This window comes from Sphaeramia orbicularis, chromosome 4 (assembly GCF_902148855.1).
Source record: "Sphaeramia orbicularis chromosome 4, fSphaOr1.1, whole genome shotgun sequence".
Classification (NCBI taxonomy): Eukaryota; Metazoa; Chordata; class Actinopteri; order Kurtiformes; family Apogonidae; genus Sphaeramia; species Sphaeramia orbicularis.
Genome location: NC_043960.1, coordinates 45,221,719 through 45,245,867, shown reverse-complemented (window position 1 = coordinate 45,245,867; position 24,149 = coordinate 45,221,719). Strand labels below are relative to the sequence as shown.

Sequence of the window (24,149 nt, the reverse complement as noted above, 5' to 3'; positions counted from 1 at the left end):
ACAGTAAACAATTAATAACAGGCAGAAAATTGTTAAATTTGTGCTTAATCTCCTTTAGACATTTCAGGTTGTTCATATATGTTCAGGTTATTCACATTTTATTGTTACAGGATAGTTTGTAAATGTAAATATTTTCATAATTTAATTTTATTTTTTGCACTAAAACAAAGACAAAAATTTGAAGTTTGTATTATTTATAGGCATAATGTAATTTTTTTTTATTTTATTTTTTTTTTTTTTATCAAACTGAGAAGAATTAAGAGTAACTGTACCAATATTCTGTCTGTTATTAACCCTTTCATGCATGCATTATGAGAACCTTAATCAAGATTTTTTTCCTGAGTGTTTTTATTCCTCTTTAGGCATGCAAAAACAATGTGATTTTTTTATTTTTTATTTATTTATTTATTTATTTATTTATTTATTTATTTATTTATTTATTTATTTTTTTAAACCTATTTTTCATGGAGTTACAAAAATGTCCACTCAGCTGGACACCATGCGTTTAATTTTTGAAGCAAAGAAACATGTATTTACTGTCATACTGTGTGAAAACTATGAAGTAAATTTTTTTTAATGTCACTAATCTGATGTTTTCTCACATTTTAACATACTGTAATAGTAGTTATTGCACACTCAAAAAACATGCAAAAAACAACAAAATACAACAACTTCTTGTTTTTGTTTTTTTTTGAATGTTCATTACAGTCTAATAACAATTAGCAATTGATTTACACTGTGTTGCTACAGATTAGGTTTCTAAAGAACTGCAAAGTTACAGTAACAGTATGAATGCAGTGTATTATGGGATGGTGCATAAGTATCCACTGTGTTGGTTGATATGCAACTAAAACAACAAAATCCATGAATATACAAGAGAACAGCTGTAGAATAACTGTCCACTGCAGTGACCGCTATGCATGAAAGGGTTAAACGTTTTGTGTATTTGTAGATCCACTGTGATCTGTAAATTGTTATGAACATGTGACAATGAGAAGCTGAGGCCAAATAATGGCATAAATTGTTAAAATTACGTTTTAAAAAAAATAATAATAACAATAATTTTGGTCGTTGTTGTTGTTCATGTTTTTCCACATTTTTAAAGGATATTTTGTAGGTATAAAAACTTTGATAGTATACAGTAATTTAACTTTTTTCACTCTAAAACATAGAAATTAGACATACAAATTTTGGAATTGATATTATTTATGTATTATATTGTGTTATTATTTTACTTCAGGTCATTCTGGGCTGTATGTGGCCCCTGAACTAACATGAGTTTGACACCCCAGGTTTAAAGTGACTGTGCGGCTCTGTGTTTATCCTGGCTGACATGTTCGTGGGACTCAGCGTGTAAGTGGAAACCAGTCTCATTGGCAGCATCGTCACGTGATCTCCCATGGCAACCGTCGAGTGTGTGTCATCAGTTCCGCTGTGGTAGAAGTGCAGCCTCAGTCCGGCTCAGCTCTACATTCACTTGTGCACTTTCCAAACTAACTCCTGCTTCCTCTGTCCGTTAGCCCGCACGGCTTCCAGACTGGACCGAGGACAGGACAGACTACCGACACCCAGAGGAGGCAGGAGCAGAGGACCATGAGTCACCTCAACCCGGGGTAGGAGCAGATGATGGAATATTCACCATTTTTACAAGATGTAAACTATAGTTAGACCAGCATATGCTTCATTTGAGTCATGTTTTATTTGTCTTACTTTGACATCCTTATTATCATTAACCGTGCTACATAGAAACACAGAAATTAGTTTCATTTTCAGCTAAAAGTGTCAGCAGTATGTATGGGAACTATTAGCCTGTGTCAATGTTACTGATGAGATAACAGACTAAAAACAAGATAACAAACAAAAATAATTTACACTTAATGTAATGTCACTAACAGCCATTTTCCCAACAAACCAAACATTTACTCTGTATTGTAAAATTAAATGTGTCATAGGCTAAATTTTGCTGGTTTAATAAAAAGTGAATATGTAAAGATATAGAAGCTACCAACCAACTAGTAATAGATTAGTGTTAAACAGTTATTATAATTTATAACCATGCATGAAAGGGGTCCTTTTTATTTGACAAAAGTCTTAGGTCAACTTTAGGTGTGTTGGTTTAGTAAAGTTATAATGACCACACATGCATTTTTCAGTTTCTGTTTTAAAATACAAACTGAATACATGTGAAGTATGTACATTAGAAAAAAATAAACTTTTCAATGAAAAAACAGCTTCACAGTAGGAGTATTTAGTGTGACCTCTCTTTGAACTTATCATGTCTTTAACCCTTTCATTCAGACAATATGATATTTGTTGCATTATTTTTCTAAAGTTTTCTTCTAAGTTTCATTCAACACATGTCAGATGTTTCTAAATTGTGCTGCTTCTTGTCATGGGGTCAGGGCTCGCACTAAATAGTGACTTTGACCTTTACTACCCATTTATTTCAGGGTTTTTGTGTCTTTCAAGGCTGTGCACATACGTCCTGTATTTTCTTGTTGTATCTGAAGAAAAGAGAATGACATATAAATATGTATGATCAAAAACAACAAAGCTGAAGGTGGCCTAAGACTTTTGCACCGTACTCTAGCTACATGTTGCAATTGATGTAAATACAGTCACTGCGCTGCTCCAACCACCCCAGTGTGACAGTTTGTAGCATGTCTAAAATATACATAAACAGGTATTCCAATACTCAAAAACTTTAATATGAAATAAAAATGGGCGACCTTGAACAGAATTTTGTTCACTTTATCACCTTTGTAGATTTTTGTAATTGTTTCCAGTATCTGCCAATGCTAATGTTTAGCCAGTGTGCTTACAGTCCACCATAGACATCAGATGCATCACATACTGTCATCAAACAGCCAAAATGCTTCACTGTCAACATGAATTTGGCAAGGACAGAAAAATGACTTAAACCTGTTAGTGATGATATCAACATGATAGCCCTCTGTGCCTCCAAAAAACAAGGCTGGATCTCAGGATGTCATGCCAAAATTATTTTAACAAAATGTGCATTTAACTGCTGTAAATGATCCAAAGAGAAAAGCAGCAGAAGCAAACAGAGCACAGAGGAGAGGCAGACACCGTTAACAGTGCCATCCCCTGTAATTCCTCTGCGTAATCAGACACCGGTAACAGACCCCATAGTTGTAAGATCCTGTTGTCTCGTACACAAATGCTGGAGGAAATCAAATCTGTGTTGGAAAAAAAAGCCTGCTTTCAGACAGGCTGAGCTGCCGAAGACCTGATGTCACGTTAATGAGGACAAGATGACTGTCAACAAACAAACGTGGTGTTGTTGCCCAGTAAACTACCTAATTAAGATTCCGGGTTTCTGTGTCCTGTAATCATGAACTTCAGACAAAGTGTAAATTCTCTAAGTGAAATTTCGTCTCTGTCTCTTTTGGCGTGGCCTCCGTAGTCTTCTTGCAGCGTACAACAGTCTGACAGACAAGCACCTTGCAGGATACTTCAGCAACACTCGAATCAGACGACACCTGCAGAGAGCAGGCCTGGTACGTCTGTAGGATGATGATGATGATGATGATGATGATAATGATGATGATGGTGGTGGATGTTGAGGAATTTTGTGTTCAGTTTCGTGTTTGTCAAACTAATTAATCCTTCCATAAACTTGTTGCCTTTAGATTACCAGGAGTGGACGCATTGTTCCGGACAAAGAATACAGACATAAGCTGATCCAGAGAACCCACCAGAGACATGTCAGAGAATGTCTGGCACAGGCCATTTTCCACAAGGTGCTGGAGATGGAGGTGGGAGGATAATTGTGCACCAGTGACAAAGACAGCCAAAACACATCAGTGCCGCTTTTTGCATAATAAATTATGCTGATTTGTTGTGTATCCCTCTTGAACAGCGTCTACATCAAATAGAGATCAAACGCAAACTAGAGGAGTTCGCAAGGAGGGAAAGAGTGCATAAGATTAAGGTGCCATTTTTATTTAAATATTGCTTTGCTCCCTGTTTCGTTAAGTGGTGACTCTTGAATCATGAAAGAAAAGCTGTCAACCTGTATTAGAAACTGTTTTTAAAGTCTATTAGAAATCATTTTTTTTTAATGAATGATTCAGATCCGGGGTGTCAAACATACGGCCCGTGGGTTAAAGCCGGTTCACCAAAGGCTTCAGTCCGGCCTGTGGGTTGAATTTGCAAAGTGCAAAAATTACACTGAAGTTATTAACAATCAAACTCATTTTAGTTTAGGCGCTGCAGAAAACTCAAATGGATCTCAAGTGGGTCAGACCAGTAAAATAATAGCATATAAACATATAATTAATAACATCTCCAAATTTTTCTTTTAAAATGGCATGAAAATGTTTACATTTACAAACCAACCCGAACATATATGAAAAACCTGATATTTCTTAACAAAATAGGTTCAATTTTCACAATATTCTGCCTATTACTAAATGCTTTTTACCTTTGTTGATTCACTATGATCAGTCAGTTGTAATGCACATGTGTAAATGATAAATGAGCCATAGTACTGTTAAAATAGATAAATAAAACTATTTTTCTTAAGAAATTTCAAGTCTCTCCTGGTTGTTGAGGTTACTCACATTTTTTGTGAAAAGATAGTGTGTTAATATAAACATTTTCATAATTTAACTTTACTTTGTTGCATTAAAACAAAGAGGAAAAAGTCTGAGTTGTCATTATGTTTTGTTTTATTTATGCTGTTTTATTGCTCTAGCCCACATGAGATCAAATTGGGATGAATGCGACCCCTGAACAAATATAAGTTTGACACCTCTGATTTAGATTGGGATTTTTTTTTCTTTTTGTGCGAGGGATCAAGTATTATTGTAGAGACACACCATGATACATTGCACTAAAGTAAATGGCTGTAATTGTGAATTGTCTTGTTTGGAAGGTGGAGCGCTCTCGAAGGTATGAAGAAGACCTTATCCGCATCCTGTCTCCTCGGCCGCCCACGGGTGCAAGGGGCCTCCGAAAACAGCACTCTGGACCAGAGGGGGAGCACACCGAGTCTTCAGAGTCTGTAAGTTACACCTAGAGATGGAAGAAATACTCAGTTTATTGACTTAAAGTTAAAGCATGTAATGAATAGAATTTCTAATTATGTGTCAGTGTTTTGTGATTTACAAAGTCTGAAAGGAAACTAGACTTCTGCATGCCATCACTGCTGTTTACCAATGTAGAAAATCTCACTGCGTGACAAAAGGTTTGGCTGTTCACAGGTGTGTTCAGAGAGGTACGTGAAGTAAATACATGACTGATAAGGAAGTAGCAGCTCCCCTAACACTTTCTGAAGCTTTCCACCTCCAGCAACTTTAAGCAAAACTAGAAATACCACAGAGTAAAAATATTACAGAGTCTGCACTGAAATCCTAAAGGTACAAAAATATTTGCATCAAAATGAACTAAAGAACCAAAAGTATTAGCACAAATATAACTGATATGTGTTACCAGATGTGTTTATTTTGTTGCACCTGATAATGATGGAGTTCTTTTTAATATAGTGTTGAGTATCTCATTCTATAATAATACTTAACGATATATTTTTTTTGCTTTTATTTAAAATATAGTAGAGTGAAAAGATATGCTTGCCCCCTAAATGCTTAGTGGCCTAAAGATAACCTACGTAAACTGGAGATACTTAAGTACAAGTGTGATTAACATGTGACACTGATCAATGCACATCGGTAAAAAGATAATTTACTGATGCTTTTTCTATTGAAAAAATCTTGTCCTTGATTGAAGCGTGACCTTTAATTCTAGTGTTGCCATCAGGAAAGGAGGAGTGGGGTTTTAAATGTCACAGCATAGTTATAACATTCACATATTTAAGTTACAAAATGTGACCTTTAGTTTAGAGCCTTATTGTTTCACACTAATCTGTATAATTTGTAAGGTTTGTAAGTGTTTTATGTAATAGAAATCTGTGGAGTTAGAATCTAAAGTTTTTATCTGCCCTCATCATCACACCAGCTAAGTGTTACTGTGACTGAAAAAGACAAAATGCAAATTGTTTCCAAATGCAGTCACACATGGTCTTTCTTCTTCTTCTTGATGGCTAAAGTTTTTTATGTTCTTTTTTGTTTTTTGTTTTTTTTTAAGTTTGAACCCAAGTAATATTAAACTGTTTTCATATGCATTGATTTGCAGCCACACGCACACATTTAGCCCAACAGGGAGATTTTTATAGTCAGATCTTTGACCAAACCACAGTGGTTTCATCACCGGTGACAGAGATAGAGGAAAGAAATGTGTCATGAGTCATAAGCAGCAGACTTTCAGGTGATGGAGGTCTGTCTGTAATTGAAATCATTACCTGTGCATGCTGATATTTGCAGTGTTTACTCTGACACTTGAGTTTGAAGAGCTTTGTGTTTGCTCTGAGTGCATGTGAGACTTAAAGTCTAGTTAAGTCTAGTAGGGGTATTAGAGTGTGTTAACTTAAAACATAATAAATCACAAAGCTCAGTGCCAGAATAAATAAAGCTGGCACTGATCTCTGTGTTTACCCAGTGCAATCTCTCTTCTTAAATGAGACAGATTTACAGTTGTGCAGGTCTGGGCTGGTTTCAAATGCATCACTGATGTGTCAAGAAAAATGTCAAGGCACCTGTGGGAAAATAACTAGTGTGCATTTTAACACACCTACTGATAAATTTATTTTTCATATTATGAAACTACAGCAAAGAAAAAAAAAAAAACTGGATAACAACATAAAAAACTAGAAAAGCGCTCGGAGAGCACAGACCTCCACCAAGGCAGATCAGTCCCCCCCCCCCCCCCCCCCCGCCCCCCGCATCACCACCAAAATGTAATAATTTGTTCCTTGTGCCAGTATCAACATTTCCTGAAAATTTAATCAAAATCCATCCATAACTTTTTGAGTTATCTTGTTAACAGACAGACAGAAAAACATACAGATAAACCTCGATGAAAACATAACCTCCGCCGTTCCTTGATGGAGGTAATGATAGTTCAAATTCAATCAAATCAATCAAGTTTTATTTATATAGCGCCAAATCATAACAAAAGTTATCTCATGACACGTTACATATCGAGTTGGTCGAAACCAGACTCTTAGCCAATTTACAGAAACCCAACAGAATCCTCTAGTTCAAGTAAGTCTTACTCTACTTCTAAAATGAAAATACAATATAATTAGGTTGAAGCAAGTCTATATTAAAGTACATTATGAATACACTGAATGCAATATACTTCATAATAGTAAATGTAATAGTTGTCATATTTAAGAATAAAAAACACAGGGATATGTCACAACATAACATCTAATTTTAGATTTAGATTTTGAACTGCAATGACCATTAGAGTTAGTTCAGTAACATTCCATAGAGGTTTCCAGAGAGGGAACAATGTAGAGGGACTTCGGTAAAATAAAAATGAGAGTTAACAAAAACATGGAAATGAAATTAAAACTACAATAAATAACGCAACTATTAAAGAATAGCAAGTAAAATAAGCTCAGTTTTTGTTTTCTTCCAGTATTAATAGGTCAGGTATACTGCAATAAAATGGCTTTCCTCATAATGGGAAAAGCCACCATAGATTTGTAAATCATATTTCATGCCGTTTCCCCTACTATCCCACCTTTTTAAGCTTCTATAAATCAGGGCTTTTCCCATAATAACTGAAAATAACACTCAAACTAACATTAAAAGTGAAATAGAGTTTGTCATTTCCTCAATTAAAAATAAAAGTAAACCTACTTAGGCACTAGTAGAGCTAAGATGAACTGAGATGAAATCAAAAAGACAAACTGAAAGAAACTACGAGGAATGAAACACTATAGTAGCACTATTCCATAGAAACATGTACTGTATATAGTGTTTGTTAGGAGCAGGATGGTGAGTGTTTGTGGTTGTGTGTTCTGCAGCCATGCTCATCTCGACCCAACACTGCTCCAGGGAAGATGCAAAGGCCGGTGCGTTTGAAACCCATTCACAGTAACAGTACCACGGCTTCACTCAGACGCAGCTCCCCTTACCGACTCCATGAGTCGTCCAATGAGAATGTGCCGCCATTCAACTCCACGGTGAGACCATGTCACATGAGACACGCTCTCACTCACTCATTCATTGTTGTGCCTGTTCGTATGCATAATGTGCATCAGATGTAGGACAGATGTGGGTTTTCCTTCACCAATTTTAAGAGCAATTTTTGTTTTTTAAAAAGGCACTTTTGGAGAAAGTTACATATAAGATGAGATAAGATAAGATAAGATAAGATAAATCTTTATTGTCATTGCACCAACATACTATGTACACAGTACAATGAAACTGGAGCACTGCCCTGCACGGTGCAAAGAAGAAAGCACACAACATAAAAAATGCACGCAACAATAAAAACAATATATACACAGAATAAAATCCACAACATGTGCAAAAATATGTACATCTACAAAACAAAGAAATACAATGCTGATGGCCCACTATCCAAAAGTAGAGCAGTGAAACAAGTCTGGACTCAGGATGTTCATTAATTAGGGCTGTCATTCTGCAGTAAAAACTGTTCTTGAGTCTGTTAGATGTAATAAGAATTACTTCCCCCACATCATCATCTGCATAAATGCATGTTCATGAACTCTCACATACTGTCATGACACACTAAAGTTGACTTGCTCAGTTTTTTAATCTCCCTCCCAGATGGACAAAGAGTCGCGGAGGCGTATGACCACAATGGAGGCTTGTGGCGTCTCCCCTTACTGCCTCCCAGTCATCAACAACTTCGTCACCCCGGTGCCTCCCACCACCAAGAGGAGAGAGAGGGGGGTAAAGGTCACTCAGAGCGGCACCCTCAGAGGACGCAGACTGCGCCCCACCACGGCCTCCAGCGGAGCTGACATCACTGAGGTCTTTATCTCCCTTTACGGTTTCCCTGGCAACAGCACTTTCCACTACAGACATAGGAGCTACATCTCTTTGGATTCATGAGAGTCAACAATTAAAAGTCTCAGTAGATGTGTTGATTTTTGGAATACCAACCAGGAAAAAGTTATGTATTTGTGTCATACTATATGCTAATTTATTAGCTCATTCTCAGGTGGAATGTAAAAAAAGAGTTTATGAATTTATGAACTAAGCATAGTTTATCATATATTCCAAATTACACGGATAAACATGCAGAACTAAACAACATGTTGTAATGAAAGAATACATCAAGTTTAGATCTGGGAATGTTCACTGCACCACATTTAATAGAGCTTCTAAATCAGCAACAAACCTGCACTCATACATAGTTTTAAAATCTAATGTGTACCTTTTTACATCCCCCTCATATTCTACAACTGTTTAGTCTCATAAAAGCCTTAAACTCATCAATATTTGTATGTATTTATAGTTTATTTGTTAATAATGTGCAAAACCTGTTGAGCTGACATCAAACTAACCGTCCTTTTTCTCCATCAGGACCCACCCATGTTGAGGAGTTCTGTGCATCAGACTAAAGTGTGTGTGAACATGGTGTATCTGGGTAAATCAGTGCACCTCTCTCATGACTTGGTGGATATGAGGGATGAGGTCAAAGTGTTTCAGCAACACTGTGGAGGAGAGAACCTGTGTGTGTTCAAGGGGAAACTGTGTGAAGGAGGTTAGTGTGAGGACGACACGCAAACCTGTGTGTTCATAAATACGCTGTTAATGCTTTATTCAGCTTAATGGAATTGTCCAAAAAGGCCAGATTCCAGAAGTTTTTTTTCCCAATGATAAGGTCTTCACTTTGATGAACTGGTTTCTCTTTTCCACAGAGTTTTTCCAGTTCATTTCGAGGCGGCACCGAGGATTCCCCTTCAGCTTGACGTTCTTCCTGAATGGGCTGCAGGTCGAGCGCCTCAGCTCCTGTTGTGAGTTTAAACACAGGAAAAGTTCACGTCTTGGCGGACGACATGGACATTTCGCCTTCTCCGGAATCGAGGGGGCATCACCCTGTTACAAGTAAGGTCTACTTTAGAAGATGAGAGCATTCCTGAGCATTTTAGAGGCACTGTTTTCTCTCCCATATTGAGTTATCATGTTAACTTGTTTCTGTTACATAGTACAATAAATATACCTTTCAGTTGTCAATATAGTCATAATATGTTTGTTGTTGTTGTTTTTTGCAACTTCCGTGAGCGTGACCACTTTCTGTGTGATTTAGTTGTCTGTGTGACTGAATATATTTTATTGAAAAATCAAACATAAAATAAAGAGTTCATATGTCAATATACTTCTAGAAAATGTTGTTAGTGTTATATACATAGCCTCATAGCATAGTTGCCTAATTCATACACTATATGGACAAAAGTATTGGGACACATTGAATCCAGGTATTTCTTCTCTAACGGATCTGGGATACAAAACAATAATGACAAATGTTATATTATAGTTTTACATTGTGATAAATATTATATTGATTATTTGTATTGATGTTTATATCTCAAATCAACATGAACAGGACATCTTACAGCTGTAGCCATGATGTGTCCCAAAATTTTTGTCCATATAGTTTATAAACGTCAATATTTACCTCCGCCAAGGAGGTTATGTTTTTGCCAGGGTTTGTTTGTTTGTCTGTCTGTTTGTTTGTCTGTCTGTTTGTTTGTTTGTTTGTTTGTTTGTTTGTTTGTTTGTTTGTTTGTTTGTTTGTCTGTCCGTTAGTGTGCAACATAACTCAAAAAGTTATGGGCAGATTTGGATGAAATTTTCAGGGTTTGTTGGAAATGGGATAAGGAAGAAATGATTAAATTTTGGTGGTGATCGGGGGTGGGGGGGCCCACGGGGGGGGCCACTGATCAGCCTTGGCGGAGGTCTGCGCTCTCCGAGTGCTTCTAGTTCTTTAAAGTTTAATTGGAGATTTTTCTTCCTAAGTGAGATGTGAAGAAAGTAGATGGTTAGTTGTGGTAGAAAATTATTATTTACAGTCATAGCATGAAAAATATTTTAAGTCATCTCTGAGGCATTTTGGAAAGCAAAGATAACAATTTAAACAAAACTAACCAATGACATGATATTTATCACAATATAAAACTATATTATGATATTTGTCGTTATTGTTTTGTATCCCAGACCCCTGTTAGAAAACAAACACCTGAATTCAACGTGTCCCAATACTTTTGTCCATTTGTGTATGAGTTAGGCAATTATGCTATGAGGCAACATTATAACAATTAACATAACAAAAAACAATACAAACACTATATTACACTATAGACAACATATCATTGGTTGCATATACGTGTATATAATTATAACAACAATTCAAGATAATCACATGCTTTTGCAAACAGACTAGACATTTAGAATTCGCTGAATGTAAAAGGCCTATTAGTGACTTTTAAAGCCACTCTGAGGTTCTAACATCAGTGTCTGGGAGTAACTAGTAACAACATTTCTTGATATAATTTAATCATAAATAGTGAAAGCAGTTACTGAAAGATGTTTGAAAAATTCACTTATTAAAACTGTTGGTGATTACAAAGTGGTACAAATATAATTTTTCCATATTCTGACTTTTATTTAGAATTTTGTGTCAGACGTATTGGAAAGTATTGAAAGAGTCATTCAGGAACCAGTGTCAAAAAATTGAGGATGAAGTTAGGATCGTAGATTTTTCTTTAAAACATCCTATTCTTCTATTACACCTCAAAAAAAGTAAATGAGTGAGTGGAATTAATAGCTGTCATTATTTTGTGCTCATTTTAGGTGCATAATAGCAATGGGACTGGACAAAAAGCCCATCCCTCCACCTAAGAAGGTCAGAGAGCATGGAGTTAGAGAGGAGACAGCGTCCAGCCTGAAGGACGTGGCTGAAATGGAGACAGAGAGGACTGGTGAGGACAGCGCATCACACTCAGACTGTGAAACGAGTCGACCACAGGACGCAGAGACTCAAATAAAAGAGGACGCTGCACCGGAGAAGAATACGATCCGTGATGGTGAAATGACTAAAAGATCTCAGTAAGACAGAATTGAAAACATGTGAAAAACACAGGAAACAGGTGTGGCTTGTGTTTTCCTCAGACTATGAAGAAGACTTTGAGGCAGACGATGAAGGCCCTGTGGACGAGGAGAAAGAAAAGAAATCCCCATCTCTGACTGATGAAACAGAAAAGAAGGCTGAGAAGCGAGGGACCTCTGAGAGTGAGGAGAGTGAGAAGGAAGGTGAGTGAATCTCATGTTCAGACACATCTTTAAAGTATGCATGATTACTGAGAGGAACACGTAAGGGATAATGTACAGGGACGGTGTTCACTGTACCTTATCTGACTCTGTTTGCTAAAGAAATCAATACTTTACCAACAGAATAATTACCTCCGCCAAGGAGGTTATGTTTTTGCCAGGGTTTGTTTGTCTGTCTGTCTGTTTGTCTGTCCGTTAGTGTGCAACATAACTCAAAAAGTTATGGGCAGATTTGGATGAAATTTTCAGGGTTTGTTGGAAATGGGATAAGGAAGAAATGATTAAATTTTGGTGGTGATCGGGGGTGGGGGGGCCCACGGGGGGGGTGCAGACCTCCGCCAAGGCTGATCAGTGCCCCCCCCCGTGGGCCCCCCCACCCCCGATCACCACCAAAATTTAATCATTTCTTCCTTATCCCATTTCCAACAAACCCTGAAAATTTCATCAAAATCTGTCCATAACTTTTTGAGTTATGTTGCACACTAACGGACAGACAAACAGACAGACAGACAGACAGACAGACAGACAGACAAACCCTGGCAAAAACATAACCTCCTTGGCGTGGGGGGGCCCACGGAGGGGGCCACTGATCAGCCTTGGCGGAGGTCTGCGCTCTCCGAGTGCTTCTAGTTATAGAAAATGATCGGATTGATTTGAAAACTATTTGATATGATAGTGTTTTATATTTTACAGTTGGATCTGTGATCAGCATACAAATGTTCGACATGTTTCTGATAGAGAAAAACAAACCTAGGTAAACTTATAATTCTGCTTCTCTATCAAACTGAAATTGCAGTGTTATGTTCAGTTTGTTTTGTCTTTTCTCCTAAGTTGAAAATGTTAAACTGTATATAAATGCTTTCTTTCTTGGTTTAACCCATAAAGACCCAGTGGCAGTTCCCAAATGAATTTTTCTCTCTATTTAACCTTTCTTAAATGATTTATCACCATTTAGTACAATATTATCCTCTGTTTTTTGTGTTTAGTTTTTGTTTTGTTTTGTTTTTTTTTCAGTGAAAATCAGGTATTTTCCTTTATTTAATTATGTGATCATGTAGATGTTGATAAAAGCTTTGATTAAAGTTGAAGGTAATTATACCAAAAACAGAGAAAACTGAAGAAAAAGTGACTTTTTCAACAAATATGTCATTAACCGAACATAAAAACAAGTGTCTCCATCCACTGTCATTGATCCAACTCCATGGGTTTTACTGGTGAATCAATGTTGTAAAAGATGACGGCGTTTCCATGGTAACTACGGAGCCTCTGAACATCCAAATGGGTCATATCTGATGACCATGAAAAGATGACAAACTGTACTTTACAGCAATTATTTACATGGATTGATAGGTTTTGTGGATCAACAGGTATGAAACATTTTACATTATGTTAGCCTCATAGAATAATTGCCTAAGTCATACACTTTATGGACAAAAGTTTTGGGACACGTTGAAGTCCGGTGTTTCTTTTCTAACAGGGCTCTGGGATACAAAACAATAATGACAAATGTCATAATATAGTTTTATAATGGGATAAATATCATTGTATTGCATTGGTTAGTTTGGTTTAAATTGTTATCTTTGCCTCCAAAATGCCTCAGAGATGGTTTTTACTTAATTTCTCTCAACATTGATTTTGTTAGTGGTATACCATACATGTTCTACCTCTAAATATCTAAAATATATTTTATGGTCTGACTGTAAATGATTTTCTGCCACAACTAACCATCTACTTTCTTCACATCTCACTTAGATAGAAAAGTATTCCTTTCAACTTAAAAAAAGAAATATTGATGTTTATCAACTATATGGACAAAAATATTGGGACATATCATGTCTACAGCTGTAAGATGTTCTGTTCATGTTGATTTGAGATATAAACATCAATTTTAATCATCAATATGATATTTATCACAATATAAAACTAAATTATGATGTTTGTCATGATTGTTTTATAGCCCAGACCCCTGTTAGAAAAGAAGCACCTGAATTCAACGTGTCCCAATACTTTTGTCCATATAGTCTATGACTTAGGTAATTGTGCCATGAGGCTAAACGATCAGTAGATGATTGTGGTTTCTTGTGGCTGTTTGAGTCTTTATGGGTTAATGTGTACTTTTTCGACTACTAAGGAAAGTATTTCTGCTATAAATCATAAATTGCAGGTGTAGAGAGTGATTTTTCTAATTGCTCTATATTTCTTGCACAGATGACAGAAAGTGTCATTCGGGCTCCAGCTTCTCAGGCAGCGACAGAGAGGAGAGCGATGTAGAAGAAACTAAAGACGCAGTCAGAGATGAAGGAAAGGCAGAGCAGCCTAAAGATGTACAGCAGCGTGACCAGGAGGAAACTATCACTCCAGCAGAGGAGAAAAATGAAGTCAGTCCTGAGGAAGCCCCCGAGTCTGCGGTGACCAAGGGCCCTGAGCTGGTGGACAGTGCAGGAGAAAGCACAGAGATACCCATCTGTGACTCCAGCGTCCCCTCAGGAAACGAGAATAAAGAGAGTAACGCCACAGAAGGAGAGGCCCAGGCCAGGACAGATGAGCGCAAACAGGAGGAGGAACAGGAGAGGGGTGAGTGTGATCCCAGAGATACCACAGTGGAGTGACAACGTGGATCAGTACATCTCTGTGGGGTTTTTCCACTATTGTCACCACCAAACTGCTTTGTATGACTGTGAAGTAGTTTATTGTCACATTAAAAATCTTACGAAAATTTTAACATTTTTGAATAGTGGAAAAATTACTTCTGTGTTTGTGTTATTATTATTGTTATTATTTTTCTTTTTTTTTAAATCTTATGTGTGCATGGTTTGTTTCTTATGCAGGGCTTTCCCCAGTGTCCTGTGGGTGGGTGCTGTGGGTGCAGTGGGAGGGGGGGTTATATGGCTGTATGATCTGTGAATTGATTTTCCCATAATTTTGGACAATTTGCAGCATTTTGGACTCTCCCATGAGAAAAACCTTATAGTTTTCTCAATAAAAAACACGTAGTTTCATGTTTTTGACCAATATTCTAAATACACTGTTACTCATTAAAGTTGGAATGAAATCGTTTTTACCTCTTCTTATGAAATGATTATGACAATGGGATTTATTCTTGATAGATAAAGTGTAACTGGGACTCAGTATGTAACCACTGTTCCTGGTCAAATGTGATTACTGATGTGGAGAAAAATGAATAAAAAGAGTAATTAAGAATATTATTATATAGTAATTTTTGTTTTTTGTTGTTTTTTTTGTTTTAGATTAGATAGAAGTGTGTCTGAATACAAAATTCTTCCATTTTTATGGGTAACAGTGAATATCTGAACATAGATTTAATAAAACTAGAGCAGACAATAAAAGTATGAGACAACCAGTTAATGAAGTTCACTGCAGTCATAAGATCTGGGTCATTTTAGTTAGTTTGGATGCTCCTCACGTTATTTGACATTAATGTAGCCTAAAATGGCTTGAGTATTGCACCTAAACCGTAGGGAAAACCCTGTTATATGTGTGTCCTCATTTTGCATCTGATTTTCTGTTCAGTGTCCGTGGTCATTCCAGATGACCACAGAGCTGTGAAAACAATCACAGAAAAAAGCACAAAACATGAGGCTGTTATGAGCGACGGTATGAACCAGTCTTCTTCTGGATTTTCAGCCTCTTTCTTTTAGAATACTACTGTAAATACTTTTACCTCAACATACTGATGAACATGTATCATTCAACTGCAACAACCAAAGGTACTTCCACACTGTGTTCTTGAAGTATGTTTGCACTAGAGGAGTTTTAAAGGCCAATATAACAGTATGGAGCAGGGAAAAGATGCATTTATTTTATTTATTTTTATTTAACCATTATTTAACCAGGAAAAAATCATTGAGATTCAAAATCTTTCAGTAACAGCAGAAGTTACAGAAAGTAGAAATCACAGCCATACATCCACACTAAAAATAGACATAAAACACATAATAAAACTCAGTTCTAAAACCGTACATAAATTACTTAACAAAGAACATACATATGAAACACCATCAATAATTTAAAAGGTACCAAAAGTACAGCAACAATTTCCTTAAAAGCATATCAAAGCAGAATCTAATTCAATCAGTCAGAAAAACAATTACATCCGGATTTGTCCTTTATTAAATACAATTAAAATTAAATAGCTGATATTATCTTCATTCCTTGACCCAAAACAGTTGACAGTGAAAAATGTATACTCATGTTTGTTATTAAATATGCTCTATATTAATAGAAACTAGATACAACTGAAATGAACTAATAACTCAAAGGAATAAATAACTAAACACATAAACTAAGTGCAGAAAAAGTGGGATTTTTTTTTTTTTTTACTTTTTTTGTGATGTTCACAGATTTGAACACAAAAAACCTTAGGGTGCCACGTACTTTAATCAGTGAGGGTAAATTACATCAGATATTCTTTAATATCTGAACTGAGTATTCTCTTCCTCTGACAGGTCCTTCCATTTTTTATCTGCCCCTTTAGTCTCATTACCACTGAATGATTGGTGTCTATGTTTCCACTTTGTCTCTAGCTGTTGTTGAGCCTCAATTAGCTAATGTTTAATTTGGGGCTTGATAAAGAAACAAACCAAACCTCGAACTAAATTCTCTACTTTGATTTAGAAGATGAGCGTTCAGTTTTCCATATTCAACCCCTGTGTGATCTCTGGATTCAGTTAGTTTTCCCATTTTGTTTTAAGGTTTCAGGTTTTATTTCATCTCTATCTGAGAACCCCGGTCTAGTTTGAGCATAATTTCCTTGGTACTCTTTTTATGGTCCAACAGTGCCCAATTTGTAGGAATTTAAATAAATCTTCATTTTCCACTTCAAACTTCTTTTTCAGTTCTTCAAATCTTTTGTTAGTTCATCAGCCTTGAGCTATAGTGAAGGCACTGCATATTCATTAACAATTTCTTCAAACATCTCCTACGACGAACTACCGATCAGATTCATTTCCAATTTTATATGTAGCTTCCTTGGGACAATGTCTACAAAGTCTGTTTGGGGTTTTGAGATATTTAGATTTTTGAGTTTTAGGTGATTTTTTTTTAAATATTACAAAATGGGTCTTTACTTATAATGGGCTGTATTTTAATGGTTTTTGAAATGGAAATAGTTACAGATATCAATGTAGTTACTTATGAGCACTAATAGGAAGTCATATATGGACTTTAATTTGAGTCCATGACCTTTTTATTGACAATTTTATGTAGATTTCTTGCAACAATGTCTGTAGAATTTGTTCGCAGGTTTGAAATTTTTTTAAAAATTCAAAATTTGCCATTACTAATAATGGGCCATATAATGGTTTATAAAATGGAAATGGTCAGAGATATCAACATATTTACTACTGAGCACTGACAGGAAGTCATATATGGACTATCATTAAATTAGCGGAGTTCTCCTCCAGTGAAAGTACCACCCACTTCTATTGGGAAGTTGATCTCCTGCATCAAGACCACAGGACTAACATAGAACAGAACCTGATAACCTCACAAATTCAAGTTGTTATTGATTCTTAATAGAACATGCTGATGAGATACAGGGACATCAGTCCTATTTTCTTCCATGGGTTAGTGTACTGTCATGCATTTATCATTCCACTGCTGTGCCAAGGTACGTATCCCCGCTGAGAATTGTTTTTCCTGGCTGCGGGAGCATAATTTTGACTTTTTATGTCATAATTTTGACTTACCATGGGTATTTTTTTTTTCTAGTGGTGGAAATAGGCTTCCATACATAGGAAGCCTATGGAGCAAGCTCATTTCCATCTCTGATAAAAAAAAAAAAAAAAATCCCCAAAGTAAGTCATAATTATGACATAAAAAGTTATAATTATGAGATAAGAAAACTAATTATGACATTAAAAAGTCAAAATTATGAGATAAAAAGTCATAGTTATGAGATAAGAAAGTCATAATTATTATATAAAAGTCATAATTATGAGATAAAAAGTGGAAATTATGAGATATGAAAGTCATACATATGAGATAAAAAGTCAAAATTATGCTCCTGCAGCCAGGAGAAACAATTCTGAGCAGGGATACGTACCTTGGCACAGCACCTCCATCTGAATTTAGCATCAGGGAGTCATTTTAAGCATTTTTTCCTACATTTTGACCTATTGGTTTCCCTCCAAGTCACTTTTTCCACTTTTGATGCAGACATCATCTGCAACCACAGGCACGGATTTTTGCTGCTGCTCTAGTCAGGCCATCTGTAGTTTGCACAACATACTGAAGTACCAAAACTACATTATTTTAGTTATTTCATTTAAGTGTTACACTTACCCTTTGGTTGTGTATTGAATAAAGCTTGTTTCTGTCTTTTTCTTTCTGTGCATGTTTTTATATTTTGCATGTTGTGTCCTTTGTTTTTGCCTGACGATTAAAGAGACGTGCTTTCTGTTGACTGTGTGACTGTGTCTTTTCTTTTGTGTTTGCATTGTTCTGAAATGGCCTCTGACAGTGTGGTGTTTGTGCATCATGCATCATCATGGGTGAATCCTATCCAGTTTTTTTTTCTGAAACACATACTGATAAAATTGCATGCACCGTGTCTGTTTCTCTTTCTCAAGCCAAGTCTGTGCAGGAGAAGCTGGCAGAAGCCATATTAAAGGAGTCGCATTGCAGCTCTACGCCTGAGCTTAGTGACACCAGCACCGAGGAAGAGGAGGAGTCAACAAATAAAGGCCCTGCAGAGGACAAGAAGGGTACCAGAGTTTTATTTTCATTCCAAAAAAAAAAACATCAAGCAATCCGAAAAGGTTTTTTCTTAAACAAAAAATTTTGATTGCTTTTGCAGATGCAGTTCTAGAGAAAACAGATGCAGAACAGCAACTGACCGTTGAAGAAGAGGTAAAGGGTGAAGCTGAAGTGGTAGAAAATACTGAGTCGAAAGAAGAGGAGGATGAAACTAAACAAGAACACAGTGAAAACAGTGAGATTGTTAAGGATGAGACAGCTAAGACGGATGAGGTCAATGAAAAGGCTTCATCAGAAGGAAAAGAGGAAGAAGCAACAGAGAAGGTTATATCAGAGGACATAGAGGATTCAGCTGCAGCTTCACATCCAGTATCTGAAGAGAAAGTGCCTGAAGATGACATGACTTCAGATCCTCAAGCAGATGCAGCGGCTAAGTCCGCTGATGCAGAGGAAACAGCGAAAGATGAAGAAAAAGGAGAGGAAACTGCAGTGGAGGATGATGCGCAGCCCGAGGAGATGGGGCAGGGGGCAAAAAGTGGTGAAGAGGATGAGTCATCGGTATCAGAGCCCAATAAGAAGACTGATGAGACAGCAGCGGCAGACAATTCAGAGGCGGAGGCGATGACAGCGAGTGAAACAATGGAGATGAAAGTGGAGCCCTCAGAGGAGCGAGAGGCTCTCAGCTGTGAAGAGGCATCTGTAACCGACACAGGGAGGAAGGGAGACGACGAGGACGCAGGATCACAAAGACAAGTCACAGCAGACGAATCAACAGCCGATGATGAAAAAACAGCAGGTCAAGGTCAAGAAAACACTAAAGATGACAACATTAAAAATGATGCTAAAGAGGAGGAAGCGTCTGCAGCAGTGGGCGCTCAGAAAGAGGATGATCATGTAGGACAGGAGATGACAGAAAAAACAGTAGAAACAGAAGAAAAGGTAGAAGATGGTAGGGAGGAGGGAAAACAAACAAATCCAGATGAGATGCCGGAAAACAAGGAGGAAGGAGAAAAGGAGGAGAAAGATTCAACAGAAGAAGTAGAGAATAATAAGGAAATAGAAAAAAATGAAAAAGATAAGTCAGAAGAAAAGGAGAATGAACAAAAAGAAAAGGATGAGAAAGATACAACAGAAGAGGTAGGGGATAAAAAGGAAGGAAAGAAGGATGGGGAAAGTAAAATAGAAGTAGAGAATAAAGAAGGAGAAAAGGATGAGGAAAGTAAACTAGAAGAAACAGAGAATAAAGAGGGAGGAGAAAAAGATAAAACAGAAGTAGAGAATAATGAGGAAATAGAAGAGGATGAAAAAGAAACAAAAGATGAAGTAGAGAATAAAGAGGAAGGAAAAAAGGATGGGGAGAGAAGGATAGAAGTAGAGAATAAAGAGGTAGGAGATGAAGATGAAAAAGATAAAATGGTTGAGAATAATGAGAAAACAGAAAAGGATGAAAAAGGGAAGTCAGAAGTAGAGAATGATCAAAAAGAAAAGGAAGAGAAAGATACAACGGAGGAAGTAGAGAATAAAGTGGAAGAAAAGAAGGATGGAGAAAGTAAAACAGAAGAAACAGAGCACAAAGAGGAAGGAGAAAAAGACGAAACAGAAGTAGAGAATAACAAGGAAATAGAAAAGGATGAAAAAGATAAAACAGAAGAAATGAAGAATGAACAAAAAGAAACAGATGAGAAAGATTCGACAGAAGAGGAGAAAATTAAGCAAATAGAAAACGATGAGAAAGACAAGACAGAAGAGGCAGAAAATAATGAGAGTAAAGAAGGAAAAACCATAGAAAATGCAGAAAAAACTGATGACGTGACACTGGATTCAAATACTGAAGGACAGGAAAAGAAAGAACCAGCTGAGGAGAAAACTCTGAATGAGGAAGATGAGGGTGCAAATAAAAAGATAGAAGAAGAAGAACCAGAAAAGACAGAGAAAGGCAACAGCGAAGAGGAAGAATGTGTCACAAGTAAAGACGAAGGGAAGGAATCTGAGCAACAGGGAGTCACAACTGATAGAAATAATGAGAGTGAAGAAACGAACGACACAAAGGTTGATGAAACAGAAAAGATGGAGGAGGAGGGTAAGACCAAAGCCGGCGGGAAAGATGGCGAAGAGTCTGAAGAGAAGAAAATAACTGATGAAACAGTGGAGGAAGAAAAAATATTACAGATTACAGAGGAACCTGATGAGACCGCAGGCAAAGATGATGCGAAAACAGCCGATGAAAATGAAAATGTGAAATCAGAGGACAGAGGTGACGAAAACACGGCTCAGACATCGGAAGAGACGCCAAACAAAGGCACAGAGTCCGAAGAAGTTGAAGGCGTTGAAAAAGGAGAGGTCGACGCTGAAAATGGGGAGGTATCTGTCGTTACGGAGATGAAAATAAACAACAAGATAACAGCGGAAGAGAGTGATGAGAAGGAGAAACAAACAGAAGAAGGGGAGAGTAAAGAGGTAAAAGATGGACGTGAAAATGACGAGAGTGATCGGACCCCTGAGGCTGGACTTAAGGAAGGGAGTGAAAAGGTGGAAAAAGTAGATGAAGTGAATAAAAAGGATGCAGAAATAAAAGAGGCGACTATCTTAGATCAGGAACAAATCTCAAAAACCGGAGTCAATGATGTGGATGATTCTGCAAATAAACCCGATGAGGAAAACAAGGAGTCGACCACATCTGACAAACAACCACACACTGAAGAACGTGTGGACGCTGTTGACGTCTTTGCCGTGGACGGAGACAACGGAGACACGGAGGAGGCGAGTAAGGCCTCAGAGGAAGGAGCGAGTATCCTCCTCAAACCTCAGCCGAAGTCACAGGAAACGCACAATGACTCGGATAACGCCGACCCCTTACACAGTCCAGACAGCTTAGCAAGGGAGGACAGCACAGACCTGGTCTCAAACTGGGTCACCACACATCGAAAGTCCAAGTTTTTCGAGACGTTCGTCGAACCTTTAGAAGATCTGACATCAGACATCGAAGTATCAAGCCCTGTTGGAGAAGAAGCGAAACCCTCAGACAGCGAGAGATCAGAGAGTCCAGTGAAAAAGGTGAAGGTTTCTGATGGAGGGAAAGAGGAAATGTCAAGAGATGTGAGCGAGTGTAGGGACCGATCCAAAGACAAGGAATCTGGGAGTAACCCCTCCGAAGAGGAGAGTGGTCTCATCAAAGACAAGGAGAGTGACAAAGCAGAAATAGATAGTGAACAAAAGACTGAGGAGGTTGTAGAAAAGGAGGAGGAGAGGTCAGATGAGCAGAAAGGAGATGAGTCGACTGAGGAGGAAAAGGCTCAAGAAGGTCTGATGCAGATGGAGTCGAAAGATTCCTCCAAAACCAAAGTGGAAAGTATCGCAGGAAGTCGTCATTCAGTCAGGAGTGGAAGACATGAGACAGAAAATGAACCGAGAACCGATGGAGATGAGAAGGAAAAAGAGGAGAAAACTACCGGCAGTGGTCCAGATGTTAACGTCACGCAAACACAGACTGAAGATGTGCTGCCTTCGTCCAAAACAGAAGAGCATCATGGGAGTCCAGAACCGACTTCTCTTGACATGAATCCAGGTGAGATGAAAAATACCGAAGAAGAGGAGAAAGATGAAACAAGGGGGGATGAAAGCAGAGAAGAGACAGAGATAACCGATTTGATGACGTCCAAGTCAGGAGACAGAAGCTCAGAGGAGACTCCCAACGGAGACCGAAAACCATCAGACCAGAGCGTCAACCCGGACCCAAGGGATGTCCGGTTGATCCAAGACATCAAACACACTCTGAGTAAAGACCGTCTGAGCACGTTTTCGGTGGATCATGAGACGTTGTTCGGTCGCAGCTCGTACCCTTTACTGACCACAGCGAGGACTGAGAGTGGACATTAGATCCACACCGAAGGACTGAGAGTGGACATGAGATCCACAGCAAAGGACTGAGAGTGGACATGAGATCCACAGCAAAGGACTGTGTTTGTTTGTTTATTTACTTCATTGGATAAACAGCGATCCAGTTTGACCTGATTAAGACCTTCAAGTGTCATGTGGTTTCTGTGTTTACAATGGTTTCTTAAATAATCATCATCCTTTAGTGACCAAAAAGAAGCTGCATGATGAGTTGTGACAGTGGCATTAAATGTTTATAATAGGTCATCTCTTCCTATTGTTGGTAACAAAGAGGCGTAGTTTATGCTGGGGATCGAGTACAGCCGCTGTCGTCTAGTACCTGTAAACAGATACGCCACCACTCACGCTCACAGATGATTGAATAATTCATAGTTGTCGGACTTCCACAGCTAAGTTGGCCTCTGTTGAGGACATATCAACACAATGATACCATAGTTGAGCTTTGACCAGTACAATACAATGGAGACATGACCGATAAATATTACTGTGTTTATGTTACGGAAGATCTGAAACCTGCACTAATAAAGGCTACGATAATGAACTGAACTACATCTTATAGAACATTTGTTGCAACATTATGGAATGTCAAAGCTAATCACTGTATTTATTTGCTGCTAATGCTACCTCCTTTAAGAAACATGTAAGTTAAACCTAGTTAGATTTTAATGGCTAGAGTTGAATTGTGATGTTTCGTCTTTTTCTTTGATTAAAAAAAATAATTCAATGTAAAATTCAGTGACAGAATTTCTGTGTGATTAAGCAATTAAATGACAGCAGTGAAATGATTACTGGCCCTTTTTCTTTGACAAAACAAGTAGATGTTAGGGGATTTGAACAAATACTCACTACTTCTACGTCAGACAAACGTAAATTGACCCAAAAAACACAAATACACTGTTGCTGATAGAACTGTATGGGTGTGTGATCTGTGAATTGATTTCTGCATAATTTTGGACAATTTGCAGCATTTTGACTCTCCCATGAGAAAACCTTATATTTTTCAATCATTTCAGGTTTTTGACCAGTATTCTAAATACACTGTTGTCCATTAAAGTTGGAATAAAATATTTTGATCTCTTCTCATGAAATTATTGTGAAAATGTGATTTATTCTAAATAGATAAAATGTAACTTGGACTCAGTATGAAATCATTACACCGGGTCAAAGGTGATAACTAATGTGTTTCAAAAGAAATAAAAAGAGGAATATGTTTCAAAATAAAATTATTCCAACTTAAAGGAAATAGTGTATGTAAACATTCTAAAAAGTGCAAGAGAAATTCACACAATTTTTTACATATTGCAAAAGATAAACCTATTGGTATTAGTGGAAAGCAGAGGTGTTTGTAAATCATGTTTAAAC

The 24,149-nt window shown here is 37.4% G+C and overlaps 1 protein-coding gene across 1 annotated transcript; it reads left to right on the top strand.

The window, feature by feature from the left end:
- Positions 1 to 1,578: 1,578 nt before the first annotated feature.
- On the top strand, positions 1,579 to 22,769 carry erich3 (glutamate-rich 3). The gene is made up of 15 exons (XM_030131610.1): positions 1,579 to 1,613; positions 3,428 to 3,521; positions 3,654 to 3,779; positions 3,884 to 3,955; positions 4,901 to 5,029; positions 7,898 to 8,056; positions 8,667 to 8,873; positions 9,429 to 9,609; positions 9,767 to 9,953; positions 11,700 to 11,932; positions 12,018 to 12,158; positions 14,385 to 14,776; positions 15,005 to 15,026; positions 18,767 to 18,901; positions 18,994 to 22,769. The coding sequence occupies exons 1-15, from the start codon at positions 1,594 to 1,596 to the stop codon at positions 22,767 to 22,769; spliced, it is 5,874 nt and encodes a 1,957-aa protein (XP_029987470.1). The 5' UTR covers positions 1,579 to 1,593.
- The last annotated feature ends 1,380 nt before the right edge of the window (positions 22,770 to 24,149 follow it).

Bases quoted from the DNA above. Each gene is read 5' to 3' on its own strand.
- erich3 (XM_030131610.1), top strand. From the start codon at position 1,594: ATGAGTCACCTCAACCCGGG. The intron at 3,522-3,653 runs GTACGTCTGTAG...TGTTGCCTTTAG, and splicing joins ACCTGCAGAGAGCAGGCCTG to ATTACCAGGAGTGGACGCAT. The intron at 3,780-3,883 runs GTGGGAGGATAA...CCTCTTGAACAG, and splicing joins ACAAGGTGCTGGAGATGGAG to CGTCTACATCAAATAGAGAT.